The sequence below is a fragment of the Lissotriton helveticus genome, chromosome 6, assembly GCF_964261635.1.
Source record: "Lissotriton helveticus chromosome 6, aLisHel1.1, whole genome shotgun sequence".
Lineage (NCBI taxonomy): Eukaryota > Metazoa > Chordata > Amphibia > Caudata > Salamandridae > Lissotriton > Lissotriton helveticus.
In genome coordinates, this window is record NC_136067.1 from 37,807,225 (window position 1) to 37,834,198 (window position 26,974).

General features: G+C 44.1%; 1 protein-coding gene across 1 annotated transcript in view; it reads left to right on the plus strand.

Moving 5' to 3' along the window:
* The window catches only part of KIF6 (kinesin family member 6), a 1,617,941-nt gene that overhangs the window by 99,473 nt on the left and 1,491,494 nt on the right, over window positions 1-26,974 (plus strand). The window contains exon 2 of the mRNA XM_078647330.1: window positions 22,048-22,157. Within this exon, the coding sequence (XP_078503456.1) occupies window positions 22,048-22,157 (110 nt within the window). The remainder of the gene's footprint in view (window positions 1-22,047; window positions 22,158-26,974) is intronic.

Sequence of the window (26,974 nt, forward strand, 5' to 3'; positions counted from 1 at the left end):
TATGCTTCTTGGCGATCCTTGGCTGTGCTTTGGGCTGCTTGTTGTCCAAGCCCTGAGCAGAGTTTCCTCTGAAGATTACTGGCCTACCCTCACCAAGTGTCCCGTGGGCTGGTATTGTGTGATTCCTCTCGAGGTCCCTTTGCGATCCTTGGTCCGTCGACTGGTGGGTCCCTGTGAAGGCAACTCTAACTTTCAACGGGCTTACCTGGTTCTCCAGACGTGCCCTGACTCTCCACCACTTGGGGAGTCCCCCGGACCTTGCTGGTCCGCACCGAAGCATCTTTTCTCTTCCTTAGCTGTTGCTAAGGCTTGTTGTGTTCAATCCGAGCATCGACACTGTAGCACTCGACATCCTTCGTGGGACAGCTCGAATCCAGCTCCTGGTTGGCGTCGACGCCTCCTGGTCCTCGTGGCTGCAGAGTCAAGCTTCACCTCTTTACACCTGAAGCACCCCACATCGGTGGGCATTCGTATATCGTGCCCCTCGTCACTGGCAAGTGACCCAGACTCTGTCCCCTCTGCTTTCAGGTTCTTGACATCTTCGATCCAGGCTTGGATCACTCATTGGTCATTCTTCATGGCAGCAGCACTTTGCAGCAGGTCGCCATTGAAAACGATGACGCGACCCGACACCATTTGACCCCCCGTGGGTGTTGGACCTAGAACCCCCTGAGTCTAAAGGGGTTTTCTCAAAGTCCTCTCCTAAGTGTCCTTAAACTTTAAAATTCCAACCGTGACTTTCCCCATTAAAACTAACGGAGCTCGCGGCTGTGTTCTCACACTGCTGGTCCAACAGGATGAAATTCTGGATGCAGTGCGCACTGTACCTATTTTAGAACCAACCTTTCTATGTACTATGCTAAATGAAACACTTTTTTACTAACATGTCCCTCCACAAAAACAAATGACCACATTTCTACCATTTATAAATTATTATTCATCATTTATTCATGTGACTCATTGCATGTAAATGTTTTTCTGATACAAATTTTCATAGCATCAATGCAAATAAAATGAATTTTCCATCTGTTGATATTGTCTTATATCACAAACAATATATATATACAAAGAAGTTTCAAAACATGGCATTTGACAGTTAAACATATTATTGATGCAAAGCCCAATGCATTTCGGGACTCTGGGGACCTTTCCTCAGGGGTGAAATCTGAACTCGAAAGAAGACTATATCATGTCCTGCTCGGTTGTACTGCAAACAGCTGTATGCCAAATGCCATAAATCAAAAAAACGAGCGTGTATCCCTAATTCTTGAAATCTCTAGTTTTCTTGCCGGTATGTTGATGCACATCAAACAAAACTATGCGCATGTTGGGCATATATTGTATGCTATTGAAATCTCTAGTATTCTTGTCGGTATGTTCATGCGCTTCAAACAGAACTCTGGCGAGGACCACGCCACAATAAATCTTGCAGGAAATGTGTTCTCACACGGCACACGTCCCCTGTGTCACTACCTTGGGTGGTTCCTTGGGGTCCCAGCGATTCTACGTGCTCTAGGCACTGTGTCTAGTTAAGTCGTGGTTCTTATACCACTTTCTTAATATATGGTTTGGTCTCCCCCTGGGGCCCAGTGTATATTGTGCTATTTACTGAAGTTCTAAAGTGTTGATATTGTGTATCTTGTTCTCTAATCTCATAAAGAGGTTAGTAGAGAGTGTTTAGTAATACATACATATATTTTATATATACCTTGTGTGGTTCTCCTTTCATTTGGTCATTCAAGAGGTTATAATCTGGTAAACCAAGCTGCTTTACACTCCTTCAGGACTTAGCCTGAAGGCTGCTCTGCACATCTACCACTAGGATAGCTTTCAATAAAGGTTGTCTTTAACCTACCATCAATAAGGGTTGTTTGGACTTGTGCAAGGTGCCCACTATAACTAGTGGACAGCATATGCCAGGCCAACTTCTCACAGCATTCACAAGAGGCTGAGTGAGGCCAGGGCCGCTGATAACCCGTTGCAGTAGTCTGGCTTCTTTCATGGTGAGGTTACCAGACATTGCACTCGGTTCTACACACGAACGTTTGCAGATCCCAGACTACATACTCTAGAGGTCAACAGTCCCACCTACCTTTAACAAATGCATGGGATAAATTCTTTTATCTCCACCATCGTCCTGTTGGACTAATCAACGTGTTGGCATTTTAGAAATGTGCTGGGCTAGTCTTTGTCGGTTATTTTACGGGTTGACACCTAATAAAACAAAAAACAGCTGCAATTCTCGGTACAGGATACAAGTAAATATTCTTGGTACATTTCTTTTATGGCTATTCTGAAAACTTGTCTTGAACTCTGCACTCCGGGAGCTACTCTGGACCCCCTGCCTGAGTCTCCACCGATTTAAAAAAAAAAAAAAAAAAAAAAAAGTAAATAAAAATAGAACTGCTGGCCTCACTTTATGCGGATTGAAGATGCAGAAGGCTTTCTTGAAGATCAAAGGGAGGGACTACAGACCAACGTGACTATATATATATATATATATATATATATATATATATATATATATATATATATATATATATATATATTCCATAGCGTGAACTTGACCTGTACATGGTCAAAGACGAATATAAAGCAGTGCTTAATTTTTAACTAAATAAGTGCCAGGGCTCTCGTCAGGCGGCCACTGCAGCCTGCAACACACATTGCCCTGTAGGGCTGCCAGTGATAGTAACAACACAACTACTGACAGTTCAGCCTATTCGAGGCGACCAAAGCTATAAGAATGGCTTGGGAGGCAGGTAATAATAATTTTAATGTATATTGAATTAATACTTGACTGTTGTTGTGGTTATCTCAGACAACAACTGTCACAAGCGCCGGTGTTGACAATTAAGTGCTGTTGCCGAGTACCGGAAAGCACCGGCTCAAATTAAGCACTGGTATAAAGTCAACAAGTACCAGGGGATGGAACTGGGTTAAGGATGGGTAATTCATTGTGATGTTGTGCTCTTTAGAGAGGTGCGTCTTTGACTCTTTCTCACGTTGGAGCAACGTTGGGCGGTCCTGATAGACAGGGAGATGGTGTCGCATATCCAGAGTGCATCGATGGAAAGACCCGTTCGTTGTAGGAAGCTGGCTCTTAGTATGATTTTATCACTAGGTGGTTATACCGTGCACAGACTCCAGGGGTTCCCCAAAAGTGTATAGAGCTCAATGCTCGGTTAGTGGAAGTGTGGGCGAGCATCCTTAGGCCTAATACAGAGGAGTTTAAGACCTTTAGTGCACAACATTGACTAATAATAGACACACAACTCAAGAAGGAGCCGCAAACCAATTTTATAAAATTATACTTTGTAATTTATTTTAAGACCCAGGTCTGGCTTATAAGACAAGTAAATACTTTTCACACTGTTCAATGTTATCCTATAGGGAAAACAATATCGTGGTTTAACAGTTGAGTATCGGTCTTACAATTTCAGTCTTCGGAGCCAAATGTCATCAAGGGCCAGGGGTGAGGTAGGTACCAAAACGACACCACCAGCGGCACAGAGGTGACCGAGTGCAGAGGTCAAAATCAGAGTTGGATCCATTGCTTTCCAATGGAGTCAGGGGGTGCCTGGAGCCACACTGCTTGCAGGAAAGTAAATAGTTTGCAGGGGCCAAGCTTTGGGGGTTAGCACAAGCACAGGGGGAATCACAAAGAAGCACCAAACATACACCACCAGCGGCACAGTAGCAGCCGGGTGCTGGGTGCAAATTTGACATCGGGAACCCAATGCTTTTTAATGAGGATTTTCCTGCCGACAATGAGGCTGCAGGTGTGGCATCGGAGGTTGCAGGAGGAAGAACAACAACAGCAGAGGTAAGTTGGAATGTAAGAGGTCGTAGGTCTGTTCAGCTCATCAAGGCCCAGGGGCTTCGGGTGCAGGGCTGCCTTTGGATGTCGGAATCTTCTTACCGGAGCCGGTTGCGGTCGGGAGGAGCCTTTGTATTCACACTGCAGGCGCCGTCGTGGAGAGCAGGAGAGGTCAGCCAATGTTGAACATGAGGCCAGGATCGCCAGGGAGATTTCATAGCACAGGTGAACAACTCGGACTTGGGCTTTGGGCGTCGGGTGCAGAGTGGGGTGGAGACATAGATCCTCCTGTATCCGGAGTCTTAGGAGTCGGTTTCTTCTGGACAGGTCTGCTATCCTCTGGAGATTTGAGTCTTTATTGAAGGCAACCGCCTTCCCAAGGGTTTTGGAGGTTGTGCTGCAAGACAACCTCCAGGTAGGTTATATCAAAGCTGCAGACAAGCTGGTAGGACTGGGGCCAAGGCAGTTGTCGTTTCCTGGCTTCTGCTGAAGGGTGTGTTCTTGCTTCTTAGGTCGCTGCATATCTGGGTTCCAGGTCTGGGGGTGTAGCCTAAATACTAAACTTAGGAGGCGTTTTAGGGGAGTAGCAGGTAAGGCCAATGGGTACCTCACCTGGGGTGACTACACCCTCTATTATGCCACTCTCCTGTGGGAGGGTGGATAGACCTAGCCCTAATTGCAGAGGTCCCCATCCTCAAGAAGGTGGTGACTGAAAAGTGTGCTTCACCTTGCTTCTCCCACCTTAGGGGTGGGGTGGCAAAAGTGGGCACACCTCCTATCTTTTAACTCTCCCACCGTTTTTTTGCTCAAAGTGGGGGTGTAAACTAGGGGCTCCCATTTGCTGCTAGCAACAGATTCTGGGGGTCGCATTACAAAGGCAGCAGGCCTTTGAAGCTTCCCTTCTTCGATCACTGGCCCACCATGGGGGAGGAGGCATGACACCTCTGCCCAGGATGTGCCTTGTGTCTGGTCCCAGAGCACACGGGCTCTCTACCCAGGGGTACAGAAACATGTCTAGGTGGTGGCTGGCTGCCAACAGCCGGTCAGAGACCACACCAGTGTTGGTAGGGATTCAGGGGGTACCGCTGAGGTGCCGTCTGGGTACATGGTACAATAAATCCCACACTGGCATCAGTGTGGGTTTATTGAAAGGAGTAGTTTGGTACCAACCACCCCTGTATTCAGTGAATCCACCATGATGTGTGGAACTGGAGTTGTCAAGTTCTCAGCCCATGTATTCACTATGGTTTAATTGGAACTTCCAATATTAGGAAATGGTGCCCAATATTGTAGGAGCATACCTGTTCATGCAGATATGCCCTCACCAGTAGTATAGTGTACCCAGCTTAAGGGCTATGAGGCGTGCTAGAGGGGTGACTTACCCATGCTGCCAGGCAGTGTTAGCTGTCATGGCACCCAGACAGGGAGCCATGTTGACTTTCTTTTGTCTTTTTCTCCCTCACAGAGGCATACAGGCTGCAAGGGCAGTGGCATTGTCCTAGTGAGGGGGATGCCAAGGGGCCCTTTTCTGCTTCCAGGCCCTAGGTACCCGGTGTACCAGTTACTAGGTACTTACATGAGACAGAAGTAACAATTGGGAGTTTGTTTTAGGGAAGGAGCACTGGCACAGGGGACCTACCTGGTTGGCAGGGACCCTGTGCACTACATTTGAAACCACATCAAAACCAGGCAAAACGTGGGGGTTAACCATACAAAAGAGGCCCCTTCTCATACCTGTTGTCTTGTTTTTTCCTTTTTAACACTTCTTACTCTGCAGTCTAACGGTGTACCACCTGTGGGTGTGCTGAGAGCTACTAGAGATGGTGAAATTGTGTGCAAAATAGGCGGGGTGCTAGTTGTGATGGCTTTATAAATGACGCAGCTGGTTTTGAACATACATGGTGCTGGCTTGCAAGGGGGGATGGGGTCAGTGGAGTTCCAACGGTGTGGGGGTGCTATCACAGTTCTTCAGGCCTTGGATAAGACGTGCTGTGGCGGACAGGATGCATCTGAGAGATGCCAGCGTGGAGTCTGGGAGGCCATGGATCAGGGTATTCCCTGCATTCAGATGCAAGAGTAGCAGGGCTTAAACAGCAGTTCTGAAAGAAATGGTTTGACGTTCTTCAGAGAAGAACTGGTACCAGGCAGCCTTTGTGCTTTTTGTCAATGTCTTCCTTGACGGAGAGGCTGGTGTCCAGGGTGCAGCCAATTGATTATCAAAATTGGTGAGAGTTTGGGTTTTAAACCATCAAGGTTCATGTTATTGAGCCATGTTTGTACTATATCTTGTTTGTTGTTCTTTGCAAATAACAGGAATTGTGTCTTGTTTGTGTTGAGCCTCATGTAAGTGCTGGACACCCATGACTGGATGATGTGTAAGCAGTGTTTGAGGCGTTGTATGTCTGAAGCAGAGGAGGCTTTCAAGTCGAGCTGTGTATTGGTGTAGCGCACCAAGCCGTTCCATATAAAGGTTGAAGATGACCGGAGACAGTAGAGAAACCTGGAGGTTTCCAAGTGCGAAAGGGGGTCTTTTGCGACCTGGAGATGCCCATGTGAACCAACTTGTGCCGGTTGGAAAGGTTGGAGGAGAACCAGTGATGGACATTGCCGGTGAATCCCGTCCGCTACTCGAGGGTGCATCTGAGGGTGGGATAGACAATATATGGTGAAGCAAGCGGATACGTTCAGCAATATCAGGAGGTAGAGATCATGTCCATCTGTGGTAAAGGTGCCAACATCTATGATGTGTAAAGGGGCGGCCTTTGTGCTCCAGCGGTATCTGAATCCAGACTGGTGGTCATGGAGGAGAGCGTTAGCATTGATGTGATCTTGTAGTTGAATATAGACTGTTTTTTGAGTGATCTTGCCAGTAAATTGTAGGTGATTGATGGGCCAGTAGTTGGTGAGTTCATCAGGCTATAGAGTAGGTTTCTTTAGTAGTAGGAGGGGTTGGCTAGTCTTGAGAGCGTCCAGAAATATGCCTTAAGTGAGGGTGGCCTTGCCAGTGGTAAGTAGGGGCAAGAGAGCTTTGATGAAAGATGATAGCAAGACATGATATGTATACCAAGTGGCTTTGCGGAACTGGAGTATGTCAGCCTCATGTGGGGTAGATAGGGCTTCGAAGGCTGACCATTGCAGGATTTTATGGGAAGGGGAGGATGTGAGAGATGAAGCCGGCTTTGTATTGTCAATGTGCCCTTCGATCTTTGGAATTTTTTCTCTCTGAAGAAGAGATTGGTGACATTGCACTTTTCTTGGGAGTGAGAAATAGGTGGGACTGGCAGGAGGTTGATGCAGTGCTTGTTTGTCTTGGACAGTGTTCTGCTTCTGTTGATGGCTTTATTGATGGTGATAGTATATTGATTTGCTTTGGTTGATGTGTTGAGCCTTTAGTGTCAAGGAGTCCTGGGAGTTTGGTTTTCCTTCCATTTTCTTTCTTGTCTGCTTTAGGATCACTTATTTTGTACTAAGTCTTAGAATAGCGAGACGCTGAAGGCTCGGGCTTGCACTTGTGTCTTGTAATTGGGGTGTTGACTTGCACATAGTTTTCCAAGAAGTTTTTGAAGTTGTTTAGAAGACTGTTCACATTAAACGTGGAGTTAATGGGGTGGGCGAGGAGTTAAAGCGTTAGGTTGACTATGGAGAAATATCTGAGGGGTCTGAAGGGTTTGTCTTCTCTTTTGGGTTGACCTTGGTTTGTTGATAGTACGCTGAGAAGAGAGATAGGGATGACAGAGTGTCCAGTCCAGTGCAAGGGCCTGGATGGGTTGCACTGAATTGTTGGTGATACTGAGATGCCAAGATTGAGGATGCTGCCTTTGGAGTGTGTTAGGTCTGTGACATGCTGTACCGCATTAAGTGCATCGATGAGGTTGTCTTTGTTTTTTGAGCTTGCATTTTCTGGATGGTCGAAGTCACCCAATAGGGTGGCGAGGGTATGTCGGCTAGACAAGGTGGTGAGGAGATCTGAGAATTACCCAATAAGTTCCTTGTTCTGCCTGAGAGTCCTATAGATCAGAAAGAAAGTGGCAGTCTGCGTTGCAGAGAGAGGGAACTGTCATGTCAGTAGCTCCATGGAGTTGAGTGTTGCTTGCTTGCCTAGCGTGCGTGAACTGGAGGGCTTATGGATGAAAGCAAGGCCTCCGCACTTCTTATTTGTGCAGTTCATGCAATGGATGGTGTGGCCTGTGGGAAGAAGGACATCTAGGATGTGTGAAGATGTGGGGGAGATCTATCTTTCTGTGATGAGAAAGGTGTCCAGCTTGTTATAGGTGAGGAGGTCTGTGGCGTCTGGTCTATGGAGTACTCCAGAGAGAGCATGAGTTGAAATGTGAGTTCTGTAATTTCAGGGTGTGTGGTAGTTAGTGGGATGTGTAGGAGGTTGGGTCTCAGTGTTGTGTGAATGCTATGGGAGTGTCTGGGTTGTGTACGTCTGGGTGCGATTGTGGGGGATTGGCAGTATGGGATGGTGCCTGAGGCACATGATCTTACTCTTACCTTGTACGTTTCACTGGACCAAGGCCCTTCCAGGCCCAAACAGGAATTGCCCTTGCCTGAGCCCACCCTATTTATGCTTTATAAAGCACACATGCACCTAGCAGTATTAGGCCTGTCTACAAAGAACGCATTATAAATCCTGCAATCGTCTACATTTGTAGATGGCATCATAGGAACAGAGTTAACTTCCGGTTAAGAGAGTAGGAGAGACTGCAGTTGATCTTATAGGAGGCAGAATAGGTGGTTTTCTAAAGTCAAGGACAGAGAGTTAGAAGCGGAGGTCACATCTCCAGAAAAGGAGTGTTCCTCTGCAAGTGAAGTTTTGAAGCGAGATCCTTCAGCTGTAGCAAGTTATGGCTTCTGAGATGTTTGCCTGAAATGGCGAGGAGCTTTGTTAAATATGTGGCTTTATTAAAATGTAAATCTTTTGCGGGTGAGGAGCCTAATCTGAGTCTGAATCTTGGTGATAGAGGGATCCAGTGGAACTCGCGTACGATCAGTGGGATGGGGTTGACGTTCTTCTCAGTTGGAGACAAGTCTAGCAGCTGAGTTGGGTTGTCTTGAGCAGGGTGATGGGACTCTGTGTGAATGACTAGGGCCATGTATGTTTGAGCTCTCCTAAAACTGCTCTGCTTATGTTATGTTATCTAGTTTGTATAGCGCATGTCTACCCCAGCAACGGGGTGTCCCAGCGCTTGCAGACATGTCAGAGGCAAAACGACGCAGCTAGCAATAGTATGTTAAATTGAGGAGAACAGGCAGGTTTTAATTTGTTTTCGAAACAGCATGTGGTTGGTGGTGGCCCGTGCCCTTAGGGGGATCGAGTTCCAGAGCTTCGGGCCAGATACCTGAAGGAACGGCCACCGGCTCTACTCCTCCGGATCTTGATTGTGCGGGCAAGGGAGAGGTCCGCTGAGCTGAGGGCACGCGTGGGGACATAGAGGGAACAGAGTCCCTGCAAGGTTTGGGGGCCAGCGGAGTACAAGATTTTATGGGTTAAACAGAGAGTTTTAAATTGGATGCGTTGTTTGATCGGCAGCCAGTGCAGGCGTTGGAGGATCGGAGATGTGTGGCAGGTTTTTGGTAATGCAAACAAAATGCGGGCGGCGGCATTCTGTGCTCTTTGTTATGTTATGTTATGTTATGCATTTTTTATTAGGCGCACAGCTGCTCCAGCGAAGGAGCGTCCTGGCGCCGCTTTGTAGCCTATTTATCACTGTCAGGTTGGAACCAAGCATAAGAGCATTGCAGTAGTCTAGATGGGATAAGACTAAAGCCTGTAATAAAGTTATGATCACACCGTGGCTGTGCTCAGAATGCTCTAGGCTTCCGTAATGTGGGACAGCCACATTCCCTGCCTCAGAAAGATTGGTGTCTACGATGGATTGAGGATATATGAGGAAAAGTGGTTTACGAATCGGATTTCAGCATCTTGATAATACTTGTTTATGCCTGTAAATATTTGTCCTGTAACAAGTTAAATGTTAATTACAATTAAACAGCTTCAGCCACCCACAAAAGCCAGCTGTTGGCTCTGTGTCCGACAAAGAGGCGGGAGACCTCTTGACTGCAGACGTGAGGACCTCCGTGTCGCCGGCTGAGCACACACCACCCACGTTTGCTTCTGGGGCCACCGCCGTCCTGCGAACCGGACTCTTCTCGTTCAGTCTGCAAACATGGCGAGGACCAGATGATATAGATGAATGATGTGTGTTGTATAAGTGTGCATGAAATTTGTTTTCTTCAGAGGCTAACACGCGTATGACCAGCACACAATTGCGTGACCTGCCTTTAGCTTCCTATGGAGTTGACTCATTCGTGCCTTCTTTGCTGAAAGGCTCCCAATCGTTGCACCTGCACAAACAGCCTGGAGCTGTTTACAAATTTTCTTGGCTGCCCCTTGAGTCTTTGCCTTTGTTATGGCCATTTGTGACTCACAACAGAAGAGCATTGATGGTGTAGTCCAAAGGGAGTTCCTTGGGACCTTCTGTCCTGTGTGGGAGGGAGCACAGCAGTGTGTGGGACAAAGGAGCCGAGTGTGAGGATCAGGATCCAGAGGAGAAGACATTGAGGAGGAGGATGGATCATTCTCCTCACGGGAACTGCAATCACTTAGTTTCAGTGACCTGACCTAGTACAGCGGTTTATTCAGAGGACAGTCCATGGGGCTGCCTCGCGCTCTTATTTATAATTCTGTCGCAGTGACTGCACCAACCAAGACACTGCTGCACCCTGCCACATCTGTAACAAAGTCCAAATTAGATGGATGTTCTGATAGTAACACACTGCATAAACTACATCTCGCTTTCTCTCTCTCTCTCTCTCTATATATATATATATATATATATATATATATATATATATATATATATATATATATATATATATAATCTCGAAGGTTCTTTTGTGCTATATGGCTATATGGCTAATAAATTTACAAATTGCGCACTCATGCGCAACTTCTTTATCTGAAAAATGTGTGTGTGTGTATGTATATATATATATATATATGATTTTCACAATTCCATTCTTGTGATTCTACGGAACTGAGGCAGCACTCCAGGTGTAATATTTCAAATGAATTTTATTTCATTTCTACACTCGTGGAACATGGGACAGTCTACGCGTTTCGGTGGGTTCCCTTCCACAGGACCACAGAGTCCTGGGGCCAGATGTACATCCATTTTTTGCAGTCGCAAACGGGATATTGGCCCATTTGCAACCGCGAAAAAGGTGTTAAGGCATGTACAAACGCAATTTTGTGAGTCACAGACTCGCAAAACAGCATTTGCAACTCTCGCTGTTAGGAAGGTGCGCCCCTTCCTAGTAGCGAGTGTCAATGCAATGTACTATTGATTTGCGACTGCATTTGCGGTCGGAAAACACTTGCACTTTATTACCTACTTCAAGCAGATGGTAAACCACTTGCAAACAGGAAGGGGTCCCTAGGGGACCGCTTCCCCTTTGTGAGTGTGTGCAAAAATATTTTTTAAGAGCACACAGTGGTCTCAGGGACCATTTCCTGCCCTTAGAAAATGAAACTGAAAAGTAAAATTATTTTTTTTCAAATGCATCCCGTGTTCCTTTAAGGAAAATGGGATGCATTAAAAAAAAAAAAACTGCTTTATTGAAAAGTAGCCCCAGACATGGTGGTCTGCTGATCCCAGCAGGCCACCATACCTGGGAATGCTAGCCATTCCCAATGGGGTCGCAAATTGCGCTTGCCTCATGAATATTGATGAGGAAAGCAATTTGTGACCCCATTGGGAATCGCAAACAGTAGACACTGTTGTACATTCACTTTAGCGAGTCGCAATTTGCAAGTCAGAAATTCGGCGCTATTTGCTTCTCGCTAAAGTCAAGGGTCGTCCATCTGGCCCCTGATGTCTAGCTAGTCCTTTTAAAATGTTTGTGACCCTAGTCCATCAGCAATGTTTACTATTCAGGTCATAACTAGACCTCACATTTTGTTTCCCTTATTAAGCAATTAATCCGCAATGTTTTACATTAAATTCATGTAAAGTACATTAGTTTGACAATAGCTCAATTAGGTTTTTTGCAATTCATGTAGAAATGAGACATTTTAATTCATTTTCACAGTACAAATCCGTATTTGTATAGCGCGAACTACTCACCCTTACGGGTCTCAAGGCGCTGGGGCCTGTTGTGTAAATTAAGTGAGCTATTGCCCAGAGTCACATGGTGCTGAGCTAAGCTGCCGCCGGAGCCGGGGATCGAACCGTGAACCCTGTGCTCCGAAGTCAGCTGCCCTGGCCGCTGCACCACACCTCTCCACAGTAAAGTACTCAAATACATGAAATTGCTCTTTATATTCAGTACAAATACTTAGTAGCAGTCAACAGATGGAGGAGCCCCTCCTATCTATTTGGGGGTAAAAGAGGAGGTTCATAAGAGTGAGGGTATATTGGGGTTGAGGGGATGGGATGAGATGACATCGGTTTGACAAGTACAAATGCAATATTATTTTTTGGATACTCATTCAAGATTCTTTGTGTGAGGTTCCATCAAAGGTACAATACGCAGTGATTACTGAGAAAGTGCAAGTGCTATGTTGTTATTAAGGTGCTGTTTGAAAGTTATTTTTTAAGGTACATATCTATTGTTTTCTTTTAGCATCATGAGTAACATCAAATACATGTATACACAATATCAGACCAGTCATATAAGATAAGGCATCAATCAAAAACAATACTAAAAATCAATATTTCTGTTTGATCATTAAGACATAATTAATCCCCAAATTTCTTGTACCTTCCGTTTTTGCCTCTGTCCCTTAGTTATCGCCAAAGAGTTTTCCATATTATAAATGTCTTTAACCAAAAGCCACCATTCCATGACCGTGGGGGGATGACTTTGTATCCAAGCCCTGGCAATAGTTAATCTGGCACATGTAAAAAGTATATTCATCAAGTCCCGATATCTATTATTTACCCCAACAACCCCAATCATAATATCCAGTTGCGTGAGTACAATTGGCCTAGCCATTTTGGCCGAGATAACACCAACTACATCCTTCCAGAAAATGGATAGCTCGGGGCATGAAAAAAACATATGAACAATGTTTGCCCCCTTGAGTGCACATTTAGGACATTTTGTGCGATCACTCGATTCATTCGATTCATTATTACAAGCCCATTTTAGAATCCTGTCTGGAGAATAATACAGTTGAAACAAAGTTCTAAACAGCTGTAGTTTCAGACTTGACGATTGAACTGCATTATTTAGGCTATTTAGTGAGGAGGTTATCATATCTGGTGTTACATTCACATTCAACTTTGTGCTCCACTTTTCTGCCACCTTACTGATATCATCCTTGTGTAAGATAGAAAAAGTCTTATAACCACAGCTGATTAGTGCCCCGTCGGAATCCCTATACACACAGCTCCAGATTTCGGATTCAGATATCCTATCAAGGCCTGTTATACGGGTAATATAATCCTTGATCTGATTGTATTTAAACCAAGCCCTTTCTGGTAAGTTATACATCATCTTTAGCTTTTCAAAAGTAGAAAATCCAGTATAGTCATATAGGTCTCCCAGATTATTTATGCCATTATCCGAAAACATAATACTAGCTGAATCATGAAAAACACCTGGTAACCCTGGATTATACCAGAGTGGTGTTTTAACATGAAATAGGGAGATATTATTCCTATTAAGGATAGATCACCAGATATTTACCGTGTCTCGAATTGTCTTGAACCGTACTCGTTTAAAGTAGTTGGGGTCATTGAGTCTGTACAAAAACATAATAGCCTCCCCCCCTAATATAAATTTGTGAAAATAAAGACATTTGTCAGGGATAAGTAGGCTGCGAAAACGAGTTAAAAAAGCAGCCCGATAGTATAATTTAAAGTCTGGTAAACCAAGTCCACCTTGGTCATAGGGGAGTTTAAGCAGAGATACCGCCCGTCGTGCTTTCTTATATCCCCATATGAAGCTGCTGATGATACCCTCGAGTCTGCTAAAATAAGTATTACACACTCTTAAAGGTATAGACCGGAAAAGATATAAAAATCTAGGCAAGATCTTCATTTCAATTAAGTTAATTCGCCCCAAGATCCCCATTGGAAGTTTGTGCCATTTCTTAAGAAGAAGAGAAGTTTCTTTTAATAAAGGTTCATAGTTAAGTGCAATTATTGCATCAAGATTAGAAGAGATTTTTACCCCGAGGTATGTTGCCACATTACATACTCCATCCATTGGTGTGAGTAGAGTAGAATTTATAATTATTTGCGTTTTGCTGATATTTAACCTATACCCTGATACCATACCATATTTATCTGCTTCGATACCTATACCTGATATCGCATCAGGGACATTTGTAGAGAATACCGCTACATCATCTGCATAAGCAGTTATTTTTAGTGCTTTAAGGCCATTTTTAAACGGTACAATCATCTCTTGCTTATGCAATGCAATCAAGAAGGGTTCTATTGCTAAGGCAAATAACAAAGGAGAGAGAGGACACCCTTGTCGTGTACCACGTTCAATTGGAAAGATAGGTGAGCATAGTCCTGAGTAGCATACTTTACCCCTTGGTTGATCATACAGGGATTTAACCCATTTCAAGTACTGACCTTTTATGCCGAATGCAACCAAAGCTGCCCAGAGGAAGTCCCACCCCACGCGATCGAATGCCTTTTCCGCATCTAAAAGGATCATACCGAGTGGGGTGGGACACGTCCTAGCAACGTCGAATGCAACTATAGCAGTATTAATGTGAGCGGTAGTATCCCGTTTAGGGATAAACCCGTGTTGAAATGGTGAAACCATCTGTGACTTTAGTAACGCAAGCCTTGTTGCTAGTATTTTTGCAAATATCTTTGCGTCGGCATTAATTAATGATATTGGTCTATAAGACCCTCTCTCTCTTGTGGGGGTTTCCCCTTTTTAAGAAAAAATATAATTTGAGTGCGGTTCCAGGATTTTGGAGCTTGTTCTCCTATACCAATAGCTTTGATAACCATTATCAGGAGAGGGATTAATTCTTCCATGCATTTTTTATAAAGTTCTAGGGGAATTGAATCTTCGCCTACAGCTTTTCCCAGTGCTAGGGAGTTAATAGCTGCCTGGATTTCTCCTGCTGTTATATCTGCTTCTAAGTGATCAGCTTGCTCATCCTCTATATTCTGTACAGCATTTTCTGTCAAATAAGCTTTTATATTATCTCCTGTTGGGGTTGTTTCAGGTGTGTATAACTTTTGATAATATGTGGCAAACTGAAGCAAAATTGATTTAGAATCTTGATGTAGTTGTCCGTCGTCACCTTTTATTTCCTTAATCAGCATTTGGGCTCGGTCTTCTGCCACTTTATATGCCAACATTTTTCCTATCCTCTCCCCACTTTCATATTGATTCAGCCTGTATTTAGCTAATTTAGAAATGCTTTTCTCCCTAAATATATTTTTCAGTACTAATCTTGATTCCATCAGTTTTAAATTTAAATCTTCAATTTCTTTTGCCCTTGTAGTAGCAGCTAACATCTTAGATAGCCTCTCTTCGATATTAGATATATCATCTAGTAATTTTTTATTTTGAATCCTGCCGGTTTTATTTTTCTGCCAGACAAACTGTTGTGTAAACCCACGGATGCTGGCCTTACATGCGTCCCACACCATCAAGGGAGATGTAGAAGACCTATTGATATCAATAAAATCTTTTATATGTCCTTTCAGCAAACTCACAAACTTAGTATCAGATAGTAGATATCTGGGAAAGGAGAAGGGCCTAGGTGGATGCCTGTCCGTATCAATTTCTATTATGAATGAAAGCGGGTTATGGTCCGATGTTACCCTAGGGCATATTGACATTGTACTAGTTGACAATATAGAGTTAGAGGCAAAGACCATATCGATGCGTGAGCAGAGTTTATGGGCAGATGAATAATAAGTATAACCTGCTAATTGAGGATATAGATACCTCCAAGCATCTTTGATTGCATGTATATTGGCCAGATCTATGATAGCAGCCGTCGTCTTACGCATCCTCTGAAACGCACCCTTTCTAGTTGTGTCCAAATTATAATCCATAACACAATTAAAATCACCCAACACTATTCGCTCCCCTTCCCAAGTAAGTAACTCCATATTGACCTGATCGATTATTCTTGGTTCGTCCTGATTTGAGGCATAAACCCCACAAATTATATATTGGTGACCTTCCAAAGTCACTTGTACCATGGCCCACCTGCCCGCTTTATCCGTCATTTTTCTGTTAGCTTCTATTTTAAGCTGTTTGTGCTTCAGTATGGCCACACCTCGGATTGAGGCATTAAACTCCGTGCTAACCAGAAGATCATAGCCTAACTGGTTCAATAAACGTCTATCCTTGTATGCAATATGAGTCTCAGTTATAACTACTATCTGAGGGTTATGCATCCTAAGTTCTTCATATACTAGTCTCCTCTTAGTCCGACTGTTTAAGCCAGCCACATTCCAAACTAGAAGTTTTAATTGATACATTTAATTGGTATTAATAAATATTCTGACATGATTTCTACCCAAGAAAAAAAAACAAAGCACTTTGCAAAACCGTATAAGCTTCTCTTAGCCAATAAAACACAGATATATTTATACTCATGATGCATTTTTTTTAAATTTTCCCCTCCCCCATTTCCCACCCAGTAGCTACCTTCTGGTCCCCCCATTCGGTTGACTGCCGTTCCCCTGGCAGTCGGTGAGCGGAAAGAGCGCTGATAGGATCCAGGCATTGAATACTAATCATATTAATCATAGCAACACAATAAAAAAGACCCGTGCTACCCGTGCTACCCAATGCTCATTCATAGGAGCAATCACTTACATACCACGAAAACCTTTAAAGCTAGCAAAAATATAACTAGAAAAAAAAATATAAAGGATCCACAAAGTCATGTACGCTGAGCATTAGTCACTGACTTAATCATTAACTTAATCATTAACTTAATCATTTCCCCAGTCGCCAGGAAGCAATAGCACTTTCAACCTCATTTACTTCCAAAAAGAAATAGGATCGGCCGTTTTTAATCACTTTCAGCTTTGCGGGTTCCTGCAAATAAACTTGATATCCAAGTTCTTTAATCGGATCGATGAATTGCTTCAATTTCCATCGTCTTTCTAGCGAGAGTTTGCTTAGATCCGATCTCACAAAAAAAATAATAGAATCAATGGTGACTGGAGTGTTAGGCCGTGCTTTTGAAGAAATAGCTTGTCGGAGCAAGTAGTTACCTATGTAAATCAAAATTGGTCGTGGGAATGTACCACTCTTATCTTTTTGAACTAAGGGTAATCGATGAGCCCGCTGGATCTGAGAGTCCCAATCCCAGTCTGAAAGGTCGGGAAAGGCCTTTTGGAATAGTTGAGTGATATATGCTCTCGGGTCCGCCCCCTCCGCTCCTTCAGCAATACCAAAAACGCGGAGATTCTGTCTCCTTTGTCTATTTTCTAGGTCTTCCAGCTTAGCTTGCATCTGAAGTAATTGAGAGGCATGTTTATTCACTGCTATTTCAGAGCGCTGTGATTTCTCCTCTGTCACCACTACTCTTTGCTGCAGCTCCTCTATATCTTGAGACACTGCCCCCAATTTGCACGCCATCTCTTGCAGAGAGGTTTGAGTTCTGTTGTTGTCTTCCCTCATTTGCTGGTAGTGATTTTTAGCTTCTTGTTTCTGTTCATTTAGGAGATGTAAAATTGTCTGAAAAGAAGCAGACACCTCCCCTTGTGGAATCCATTCTGTTGGCCCGCAAGATAGAGAAGAAGCGATATTTTCCGGATGTATTTCTTGTATAATCTCTTCTATCGGAGTAATTACTGCCTCGCCTATAGACACTATTGGAGTATTAGGCAAATCTTGGGTTATGCTGCCACTACTGTTATTACTGCTACTGCTGCAGCTAATTGACAAAGAAGCGGAGTTGTCTTCCGTGAGTATCGTAATAGGTACAGAAAGGTGTGGCTGGCCCAATAGACTTTCCCCAAAAGACTTTGCAGGTTCCTTATTCAAGCCAGATTTAACAAAACTATCGATCTTCGCCTTTGCCTTTGTCCCATTAGAAATAATAGACTGAGTAGGGCTGAGTGGTACAGTAATCTGTTTTAAGTCTTTGGAGATAGTATTTTGATCATTGGGGCTGTTACCAGACAGTCTCATCGCCATTGATTTTACACCACCCTTAGCCTGTACCCATTGCCTGATTGGGCTGTTCTCAGCAATCGCTTTCAAAGCACTTGTTTTCGATTTGCTTGTGATTTTAGTAACCTTATTCTTATTTTTGCCCTTTGATTTCTTGGTGATGAGGACTTTATTTTTGTCTTTGATAGCCTTTAACGGCGTATTACTTCCTTGATCATTAAGATCCACATATTCTTCGTCTGTCTCAGCGATGTCTGTATTGTCAGTATTTTCAGCTCCCTCACCTTCTTCCACGCCCTCAGCATTCCCCTTTTCTGAAGGTATGCTAGTCGTGTTAGTTATTTCAATGTGAAGGGTGCTCACATTAGTATCGGTATTGATCACCTTATTCAAAAGTTCTAAGGGTTCGATATCTCCTTTGGCTGGAGTAGTAGACAGATTAATTACCCCTTCCTCGACACCAACCAGCTCCGTAGTGTCTGATGTAGATAACATATTTATATTATTTAAGGTATCATCGTTCTGTGTTATTGCAGTACCGTTTTGGAAAAAATTTTCAGGTTCCTCTGTTCTCAATTGAGCCCCCTCGTTTAACAAAAGATTTTTTGCTGTGTTGTCAGCTGCGCTATCTACTGCGTTACCTTTCACACGAGTTAGTTTTTTTTCCCCGAGTTTACCTGAGTGCGGTTGTTCCACATCCAAAGCTGCATCCATCGCGTTGTTAATGCATAAAGACTTTTTGCTTGTTGCTAGTTCATTTGTGGCCGCAGCTGACACTAACAGGGATACCGGTGTGACCGTCGCTCTCCCGCTAGCAGCTGTTGTGCGGGTTGTCCGTGTAGGAGGTTTCGGCGCCATCCCGCTACCGCTCGTCTTCTCTGGCAATGCTGTTGCCGGTGTCGCGGGGGAACGCAGACCAAACCAATTGACTGCCGTCGATCTCGATTTCGCCCAACTCGTCAGACTCACCCAGCTCGGCCAGCCGTTCAGGGGTTCCTGAGCAAGACGCGATGTAGTCGCAGGTTTCTTTGTGCTAGCAAAGCGTAGCAGGCTCCGGATACGGCTCCCAATCAGCCGTATCTGCCACATTCAGAATTCAATCCTCTATCCTCAGTCCTTGGGGTCCAAGTAAGTCTTTCGTTCGGGTTTTCTTACAGGGCAGATGACTCAAGAAACAATGTAGACTTACAGCGTCACCGCGTCACCGCTCTTGTATTGTGTAGCTGTATCAGACCATTAGCCTTGTATCCGCCTGAACCCATTCAGCGTCCTCCACTCCGGCGGTGTCAATCCGCCATCTTGGACCCCTGTTCACGAAAAGGTACATATCTAACAGCAGTTTTTTTTGTTGTTTTTTTTTGTGCATTTTAGGATACAATTTAGTATTATACTATTTGCAATGCTAAAGTAGTATTCCATTTAGTATTAGGTTTTAAGTTTACAGCACTAAGATGGTAATACAAAGTGTCAGTGTCCTATAAAGTGCAACATACATATTGTTTCATAGGTCATGAAATTTGGGCTATATTCACCGCCTAATAAAGTGTTAGTGCATACTTGATAAATAAACATAACAGTATACAGCTACCAAATGTTTTCGCCATTTAAACACAAACGATGCCAGGGCCACAAATGTTCCTTTTCTACGTGTTTTTTATTTTCAAGCTAAGTCACTCGACGCGTTTCGGCGGAAACCTCCTTGTTCATGAGTATGAGCGCATTGTAAATCAACAGTGTTTATACATTGTAATGTGACACACCTCTACATCATAGACAGTGACAACAGATTTAAGGTATTTTGAAAGTTTCTCGGAGCTAGAAAAAACAGACTTATTCTTATCAAAGTAATCATTCTGTGATATAATGTGAGCCATTGCATTAAAAACATCATGCAATGTGTGAATAAAAAATTAGGTCACTGTTATAAACCTAAACATAAATTTTACATTGCTGCACGCCGTTACGAAAAACATTCTTTGGCCATCTTATCAATTCAACATGTGCTAGCGAGAGTTTTGTAAATTCATACACTCCGCAGTCAGTGCTTCTACGCGCTTGGTGTAAACAAATTCTATTGCAAGTGCTGGTAATTCGATAGGATGCAGCCCAAGTGGGCTCTTTTGCTTGCATACTTATGATTGCATCGTCAAGTCATTCAGAAAGCAACTTATGGAAACCATTGCGTTACCTTACGCCCAGTGGGCAATCGAGTCCAACCCCAGTGGGTAAATATCCACTCTCAAACTATGGTGCTCAGTGTCTTTACTTGCTCACTCGTATCTCCGAATTGTAGACCAACACAAATAAATAAGCCTTGCATTCAACTCTCCGTTTGAGACTAACCACAGACCTGTAAAATAATAACATCATTGAAGGTGAGAAACCATGCCACACATTCTTCACTATTTACATACACTACAACAATATATACAAGGGGAGTGAGGATTAAAAACATTTGTAAATATCAAATGCTCTAACAGCTAGACTGTATTCATCATTATTAGATAAAACATAGGGGTAAGTTGAGACATCCTTATCCCAGATGTATTGACAGTTCTTCATCACAGTTGTGCCCCTCAGGTTGCATTGTGTGGTATTTGATAATCATTTTCGATTCTAATCGTCTTAATATTTGGACTGTCACCTCCTCTTTCCCTGGTGGGGACATTGCCCAAGACACAGAATGAAAATAGGGTGTTGTTCCCGTGGTGGTGGGCCGCAAAGTGTCTTGCCACACGGTATTGTTTGCCAAGGTTCTTTATTGCCCTCAAATGCTCAAAAACACGCTTCTTAGCCTTATGGATGGTACTACTAATGTAGTATTTATCACAGGGGCATCTGAGGGCATAAACAACAAATTCCGATGCCCTCAGAAAAGAAAAATTGAAAAAGACAAAACTAAATATATGTTGGTATGAGATGTATGGTAAAATTAAAAATGGTCTCGATACAGGAAGATTGTAAAATAAGAAACTAAGGAAAAAACTGCGAGAGAAAATAGACACACAGAGAGAGTATGTTGTTAGTGGCTATTAGCATGTGATGTCAGAAAGAGAGTTTAAAAAATGAAGTTATGAATTGTGGCTCGTTGTGTGAACAAGGCAGGGGATCCTGTCGAAACGCTGTTTTCGAGGGCACACACAGCTCGCCTGCCATCCGGCTTTGTCTTTATACGGCTTGCTCCTTTGGTCCTGGAATCAGTTTTTAGGGCCCGACGCGTTTCAAGGCATACAGCTTCTTATTCATGAGCTTTGTTTAATAAGAGGCAAGACGTGCTTACTCCATTGCACTTGCGGCATTTTAATGGTTCCTCATTTGCCCCAAGAATCATGGAATTAGTAGTCCATTGAGAAAGCAATAGTTCAGCCCCCACTTGATGGATCACCCCGAAACTTTCGAGACAGCAGCTGAAATGAGTGTTGTCTTCATTTGAATACTTCTGTAGGATTCGTCAAACGCCGCCAAAGTTATTGGCAAATGAAGAAATACTCTTTCTATGGAAACTAGGTCCTTGCTATAACTACCTACTGGTGACTGCCAGTATGTAATGTATGTGTTTGTGTATGTGTGTATATGTATGTATGTATGTGTATATATATATATATATATATATATGTGTGTGTGTGTATATATATGTATATATATATATACATTAGACTGAAATGCAGCAATTCAGTAATCAGCGTACAAACGTGTCCGTATTTACCAGATCGAATTAACCGGAATCTTATCCCATCTCTGAGTGCCATCCCTCTCTTACTGGGAAGTTTTTTTCTTTAGCCTTTTAATGCCGTTAGCGTTAGTGCCCTTCCATGCACCACCAGCGGTTAGGTGCAGGCTGGAAAATCACAGTTCTTTGATGGGAGTGGTGCCTTCCCATGCTCTTGTGATGGGGACACTGACTCTTTTTATCTCCTCACAGGGAGAAATAGAGGAGGATCTTATAACTGGACACTTGGTCATCTTCTTTCATCTCGCAGACTAGTGTGCAAGTGGTTATTTCAGAGTTGTGAGTAAAGTAAGTAATGTATATGGAGAATTTGTCCTAAGGATTACACGAAAAGTAACCACCCTCCCCAATGTCTCTTCTGTTGCAGATCTATTCAGTTGATGATGAAGAAAGCTCAACCTCAACCTTGGAGATACTTGTCCCGCGTGACCTAGCGGATGGATTTGTAAATAACAAACGGGAGAGCTACAAGTTTAAGTGAGTCGCATATCCGTTCACTCCCTTTGATAGAGTAGGTTTAAGCCACTGGATTGTTCATGGGACTGATGATGTTCACCTGGTCCCTTGCGGCAACCCTCAGCGGCTCATGTATGAAGAGTGCAGATGAATGCTTTGAGTGTCTGCATCTGATGACTTGTAGTGCTTGAACCCTCATTGGTGGTAGGACCGCGTGTGCTGCATCCATGCTAGGTTTTTATGATATCCACATGAACTATATTTACATTAAATGAATCTAAAGGAAAATATGTGTATGGTTGTGATTACCCTGCAGGTGCGTCTTGCATCCTGCTCTTCTCAAGCTGCGTTGGTCCACCTCTGCGTTACCTAATCCAGAAGAAAGCATGTTATCCTTTTCTATAAATTTATTCAGATTTCAGAATTGCCTCTCCCAAGTCTTCTCTTGGCTCAACTTTAACCATCTTAAGTGCAACAGCGCTAAAACTGAAATAATACCCTTAGGCAAAGACATTCTCTTCTCTCCAAAGGATTGGTGGCCTCAAAACTCTGAAGCACCGCCGAGTGCGGTCTCTTCGGCCCGCAATCTAGGCGTCCAATTTGACTCGTCCCTTAGTTTTGATGACCATGTGCGCATCACTGCAGGGTGCTGCTTCAATCTTATCAGACAGCTGAAGAAATTTTTCGACTTCCTCCCCATCTCTGCCAGGAAATCAGTCGCGGTGGCTCTAATCCTTTCCCGGCTGGATTATTGTAACGGCCTCCTGGCAGGAATAAAGAAGTCTTCCCTCAAGAAACTGCAAAGCGTCCAACACGCAGCGGCCAGGCTCGTCCTTAAACTCCCAAGAAGGTCCTCGGCCTCTGCAGCCCTTAACACTCTTCACTGGCTACCCCTCCACAAGAGAGTTCTTTTCAAGCTCCTTGTCACGGTCTTCAAAGCCACTAGGAACACCGGCCCTTCCTACCTGGCCAAGCGCTTTCGTCGCTATATCCCATCGCGCTGCTTGAGGTCATCAGAAGCTAATCTGGTTACTGTACCTAGAATAAAGCTAAAAACTAAAGGTGGAAAAACCTTTTCATTCCTGGCGTCCAAGGCATGGAACGGTCTCCCCTGCAACCTTAGGCACGCCCCTACAGAAATCCTGTTCAGGAAACTCCTGAAGACTTGGACTTTCCTTCAGCCTGACCCATCGGTTCTCGCAGCCATCTGATCTATGCCTCCCTATGTTGGTTCTTCTGTTTGCCCAGCGCCAAGATGCTCCTTCCGGAGCGATAGTCGCGCTATACAAATTCCAATAAATATCAAATATCAAAATTTACCATTTTTGTTGTCCATTGTTTCTTTAAGCAAGCAGACTTGATGCCTTTTGGACTCTTCAGATCCAGGAGTCCAGTCACTAAATCCGTGCTCATGTCCTCCTACGAATACCAGAGGGCGCGATGCAAATAGAGGCATATAGAGTATACGTGTTGGTAAATGCCTAGTTCAGGCAGATGCTTTCTGTGAGTGCCCTTTCTGAATTAGAGCAGACTCCTCCCTGATTTAATCTCAGAGGCTTCGTTTCATCGGTCTGTCCTGAACATTAAAACGTACATGGGCTTGAGCCGATAGTCGGATGGATATACTCTACACCCTCTTCCATAGTGTTTGCACCGACTGCGGGCTGAATTGCCTTTTGTTTCCATGTGTCCATACTAGGTTTCTGATGAAGATTTTTTAAACCTACTGATCAGTCCTTTAACGACTTTTTAACGATAACGATATTGTCTATAATGCCTGCAAACGGCCACTGTGTGACCATCGCTATTTGTATCTGAACCCAAAACATCCAAAATGCCACCTAATAGCTGTGGTTTGATAGTGAAGGTCAAAGGACATGTCCTGAGAAGGAAAATGGTTGTGATCTGTGAAGAATGTCCACCAAGTGTTATTTCCGGAACCCAGGCAAGGCTAGAACTTCTCCTCATCTCTCTTTCACAGGAAGTTGGAAGATCTCCGGCATAGATACCCTGTGTCCCTCTCTTGAGTTCACCATCTCCAGAAGCTAGGCCTGCTTGCTGCTAAGGAGGTTTTAGATGGCTGCCTACTGGCCCTCCCTGGTAACTCTGCCCAGTCTGCCAGGACTGCACCCGTCACTTTCTACTCAGGGTGCAAGGTTCAGGTGTATTGTAGTTATGGTGCACTGACTGAACTCTGATTCTGCAGTTCCTCACCAGAGGATTCAGGAGAGCAAATAGAGTAGAGACAGCCAGTTAACATATTTTTGGGAGATACATTTTTTTTTTATAACTTAACAAAAAACAAAATGTATCAAGCAAGCATTTTAATAGTTTAAAATGCTTTTTTCGTCCTCTCTGGTGTTGACGTAGCAGGTGTTAGTACTCTAATACAATATACACAACCAACCCTCTTGACCACAGCTAGTTCCACCAGTAGTGTTTGTACATCAAGAATTCTTCCCATGTCAGCGCCTATAGGCGAGAGGTACCATATATTCTTGCAGCATCCAGTCCACAGCCACTTCTTCATGGTCCTTTAAAAAAATCCCCCTCTCTGCTCCCATGCACCGGTCCATGCTAGAGCACGGCCTATCTCTTGTGAGATGTACGGGATTTCCCCTTACAGCATAAGGCAGTATGCTGTTTTTGCAAAATAAACCTGTGTTTGAGTGATTCCTTAGGCTAAAGCAGGATGAGTGCTTTAGCAACACTCAGGAAGCCATCTAGACATCCTCAGGGCTGGACTGCATTACCATTGCTATGGATAACGTACCTATGAATACCAGCAACAAAAACTACCCGGCCCTTCATCCCCTGACTCTAAGACCATTGACTGGTAGATTTATCAATCCATCAGAATTTATAAAGCATCAAATCATCACCCATGACAGTCCCAAGGCGCTGGAGTTGTTCGCTGCTTCACGGAGAAAGCAGTGAATACCCCGGCAACAGCAGGAGAAAGCACTCAGAAAAACGAGGGGAAAGGAAGGAGAAAGATGCAAATAATGAGGCAAAAGCAGGAGAAAGCACTCAGAAAAATGAGAGGAAAGGAAGGAGAAAGCTGTAAAAAATGAGGCAAAAGCAGGAAACCGGGGAGGAAGCAGAGCGGTGCAGCATCATGCAGAGCTGGGCTTGGGACCTGCTACTTTTTTGCCAAAACATCTGTGCTCTGACATTGAGATTTGTATATTTAGTATGGTTAATGCAATCTTTACTGTCTGTCCTGAAGATCTCCAAAATGTGATGTGGAGGCATAACAGTTGAAATGTGCCGCTTCGATTTCATTCAGTTACTATTATTTAACATTATGTACTTGAGCACATCTGTACTTCTATGCCACTATTTCAGATGGAGGCTGAAGTTGCTTCATTCACCAGTGTCCTCCTTGGCATGTTCTAGTGCAGCTATCTTTGTGATACAATGTGCTACTTGCTATCAGAGCGGTAATCCACGAATCTCCAAGACCAGTTAAGGTTCTGTTGGATACCGGGGACATGTCTAGCACGACCATGATAGCAGCATGTTCCTCATCCCGGTTTGTGATTGGCAATGCCGGCAACCGAGTCTGATAGTTAGTTCTAAAGATGGACTGTATGGAGGCCAGGCCGGTATTTTCATCCGTGATTAGCTCTGAGAACAGCGTATTTTCATCCATGGTTAGCTCTGCGAACAGGCTGTATGGAGACCGGGCGGGTATTTCCTTCCATGGTTAGCTCTGCGAACAGACTGCATGGAGACCGGGCGGGTATTTCCTTCCATGGTTAGCTCTGAGAACAGGCTGTATGGAGGCCGGGCGGGTATTTCCATCCATGGTTAGCTCTGAGAACAGACTGCATGGAGAACGGGCGGGTATTTTCATCCATGGTTAGCTCTGCGAACAGACTGCATGGAGACCGGGCGGGTATTTCCATCCATGGTTAGCTCTGAGAACAGGCTGTATGGAGGCCGGGCGGGTATTTCCATCCATGGTTAGCTCTGCGAACAGACTGCATGGAGACCGGGCGGGTATTTCCTTCCATGGTTAGCTCTGAGAACAGACTACATGGAGACCGGGCGGGTATTTCCATCCATGGTTAGCTCTGAGAACAGACTGCATGGAGACCGGGCGGGTATTTTCATCCGTGATTAGCTCTGAGAACAGACTGTATGGAGGCTGGGCAGGTATTTCCATCCATCGTTAGCTCTGAGAACAGACTGTATGGAGGCCGGGCAGGTATTTCCATCCATGGTTAGCTCTGAGAACAGGGTATGTTCATCCATGGTTAGCTCTGAGAACAGACTGTATGGAGGCCAGGTGGGTATTTTCATCCAAGGTTAGCTCTGAGAACAGACTGTATGGAGGTCAGGTAGGTATTTCCATTCATGTTTAGCTCTGAAAACAGGGTATTTTCATCCATGGTTAGCTCTGAGAACACACTGCATGGAGGCCGGGTGGGTATTTCCATCCATGGTTAGCTCTGAGAACAGGCTAAATGGAGGCCGGGCAGGTATTTCCATCCATGGTTAGCTCTGAGAACAGGCTGAATGGAGGCCGGGTGGGTATTTCCATCCATGGTTAGCTCTGAGAAAAGACTGTATGGAGGCCGGGCAGGTATTTTCATCCATGGTTAGCTCTGAGAACAGGCTGCATGTAGGCCGGGTGGGTCTTTCCATCCATGGTTAGTTCTGAGAATAGACTGTATGGAGGCCGGGCAGGTATTTCCATCCATGGTTAGCTCTGAGAACAGACTGTATGGAGGCCGGACGGGTATTTTCATCCAAGGTTAGCTCTGAGAACAGGCTGTATGGAGACCGGGCGGGTATTTTCATCCAAGGTTAGCTCTGAGAACAGGCTGAAT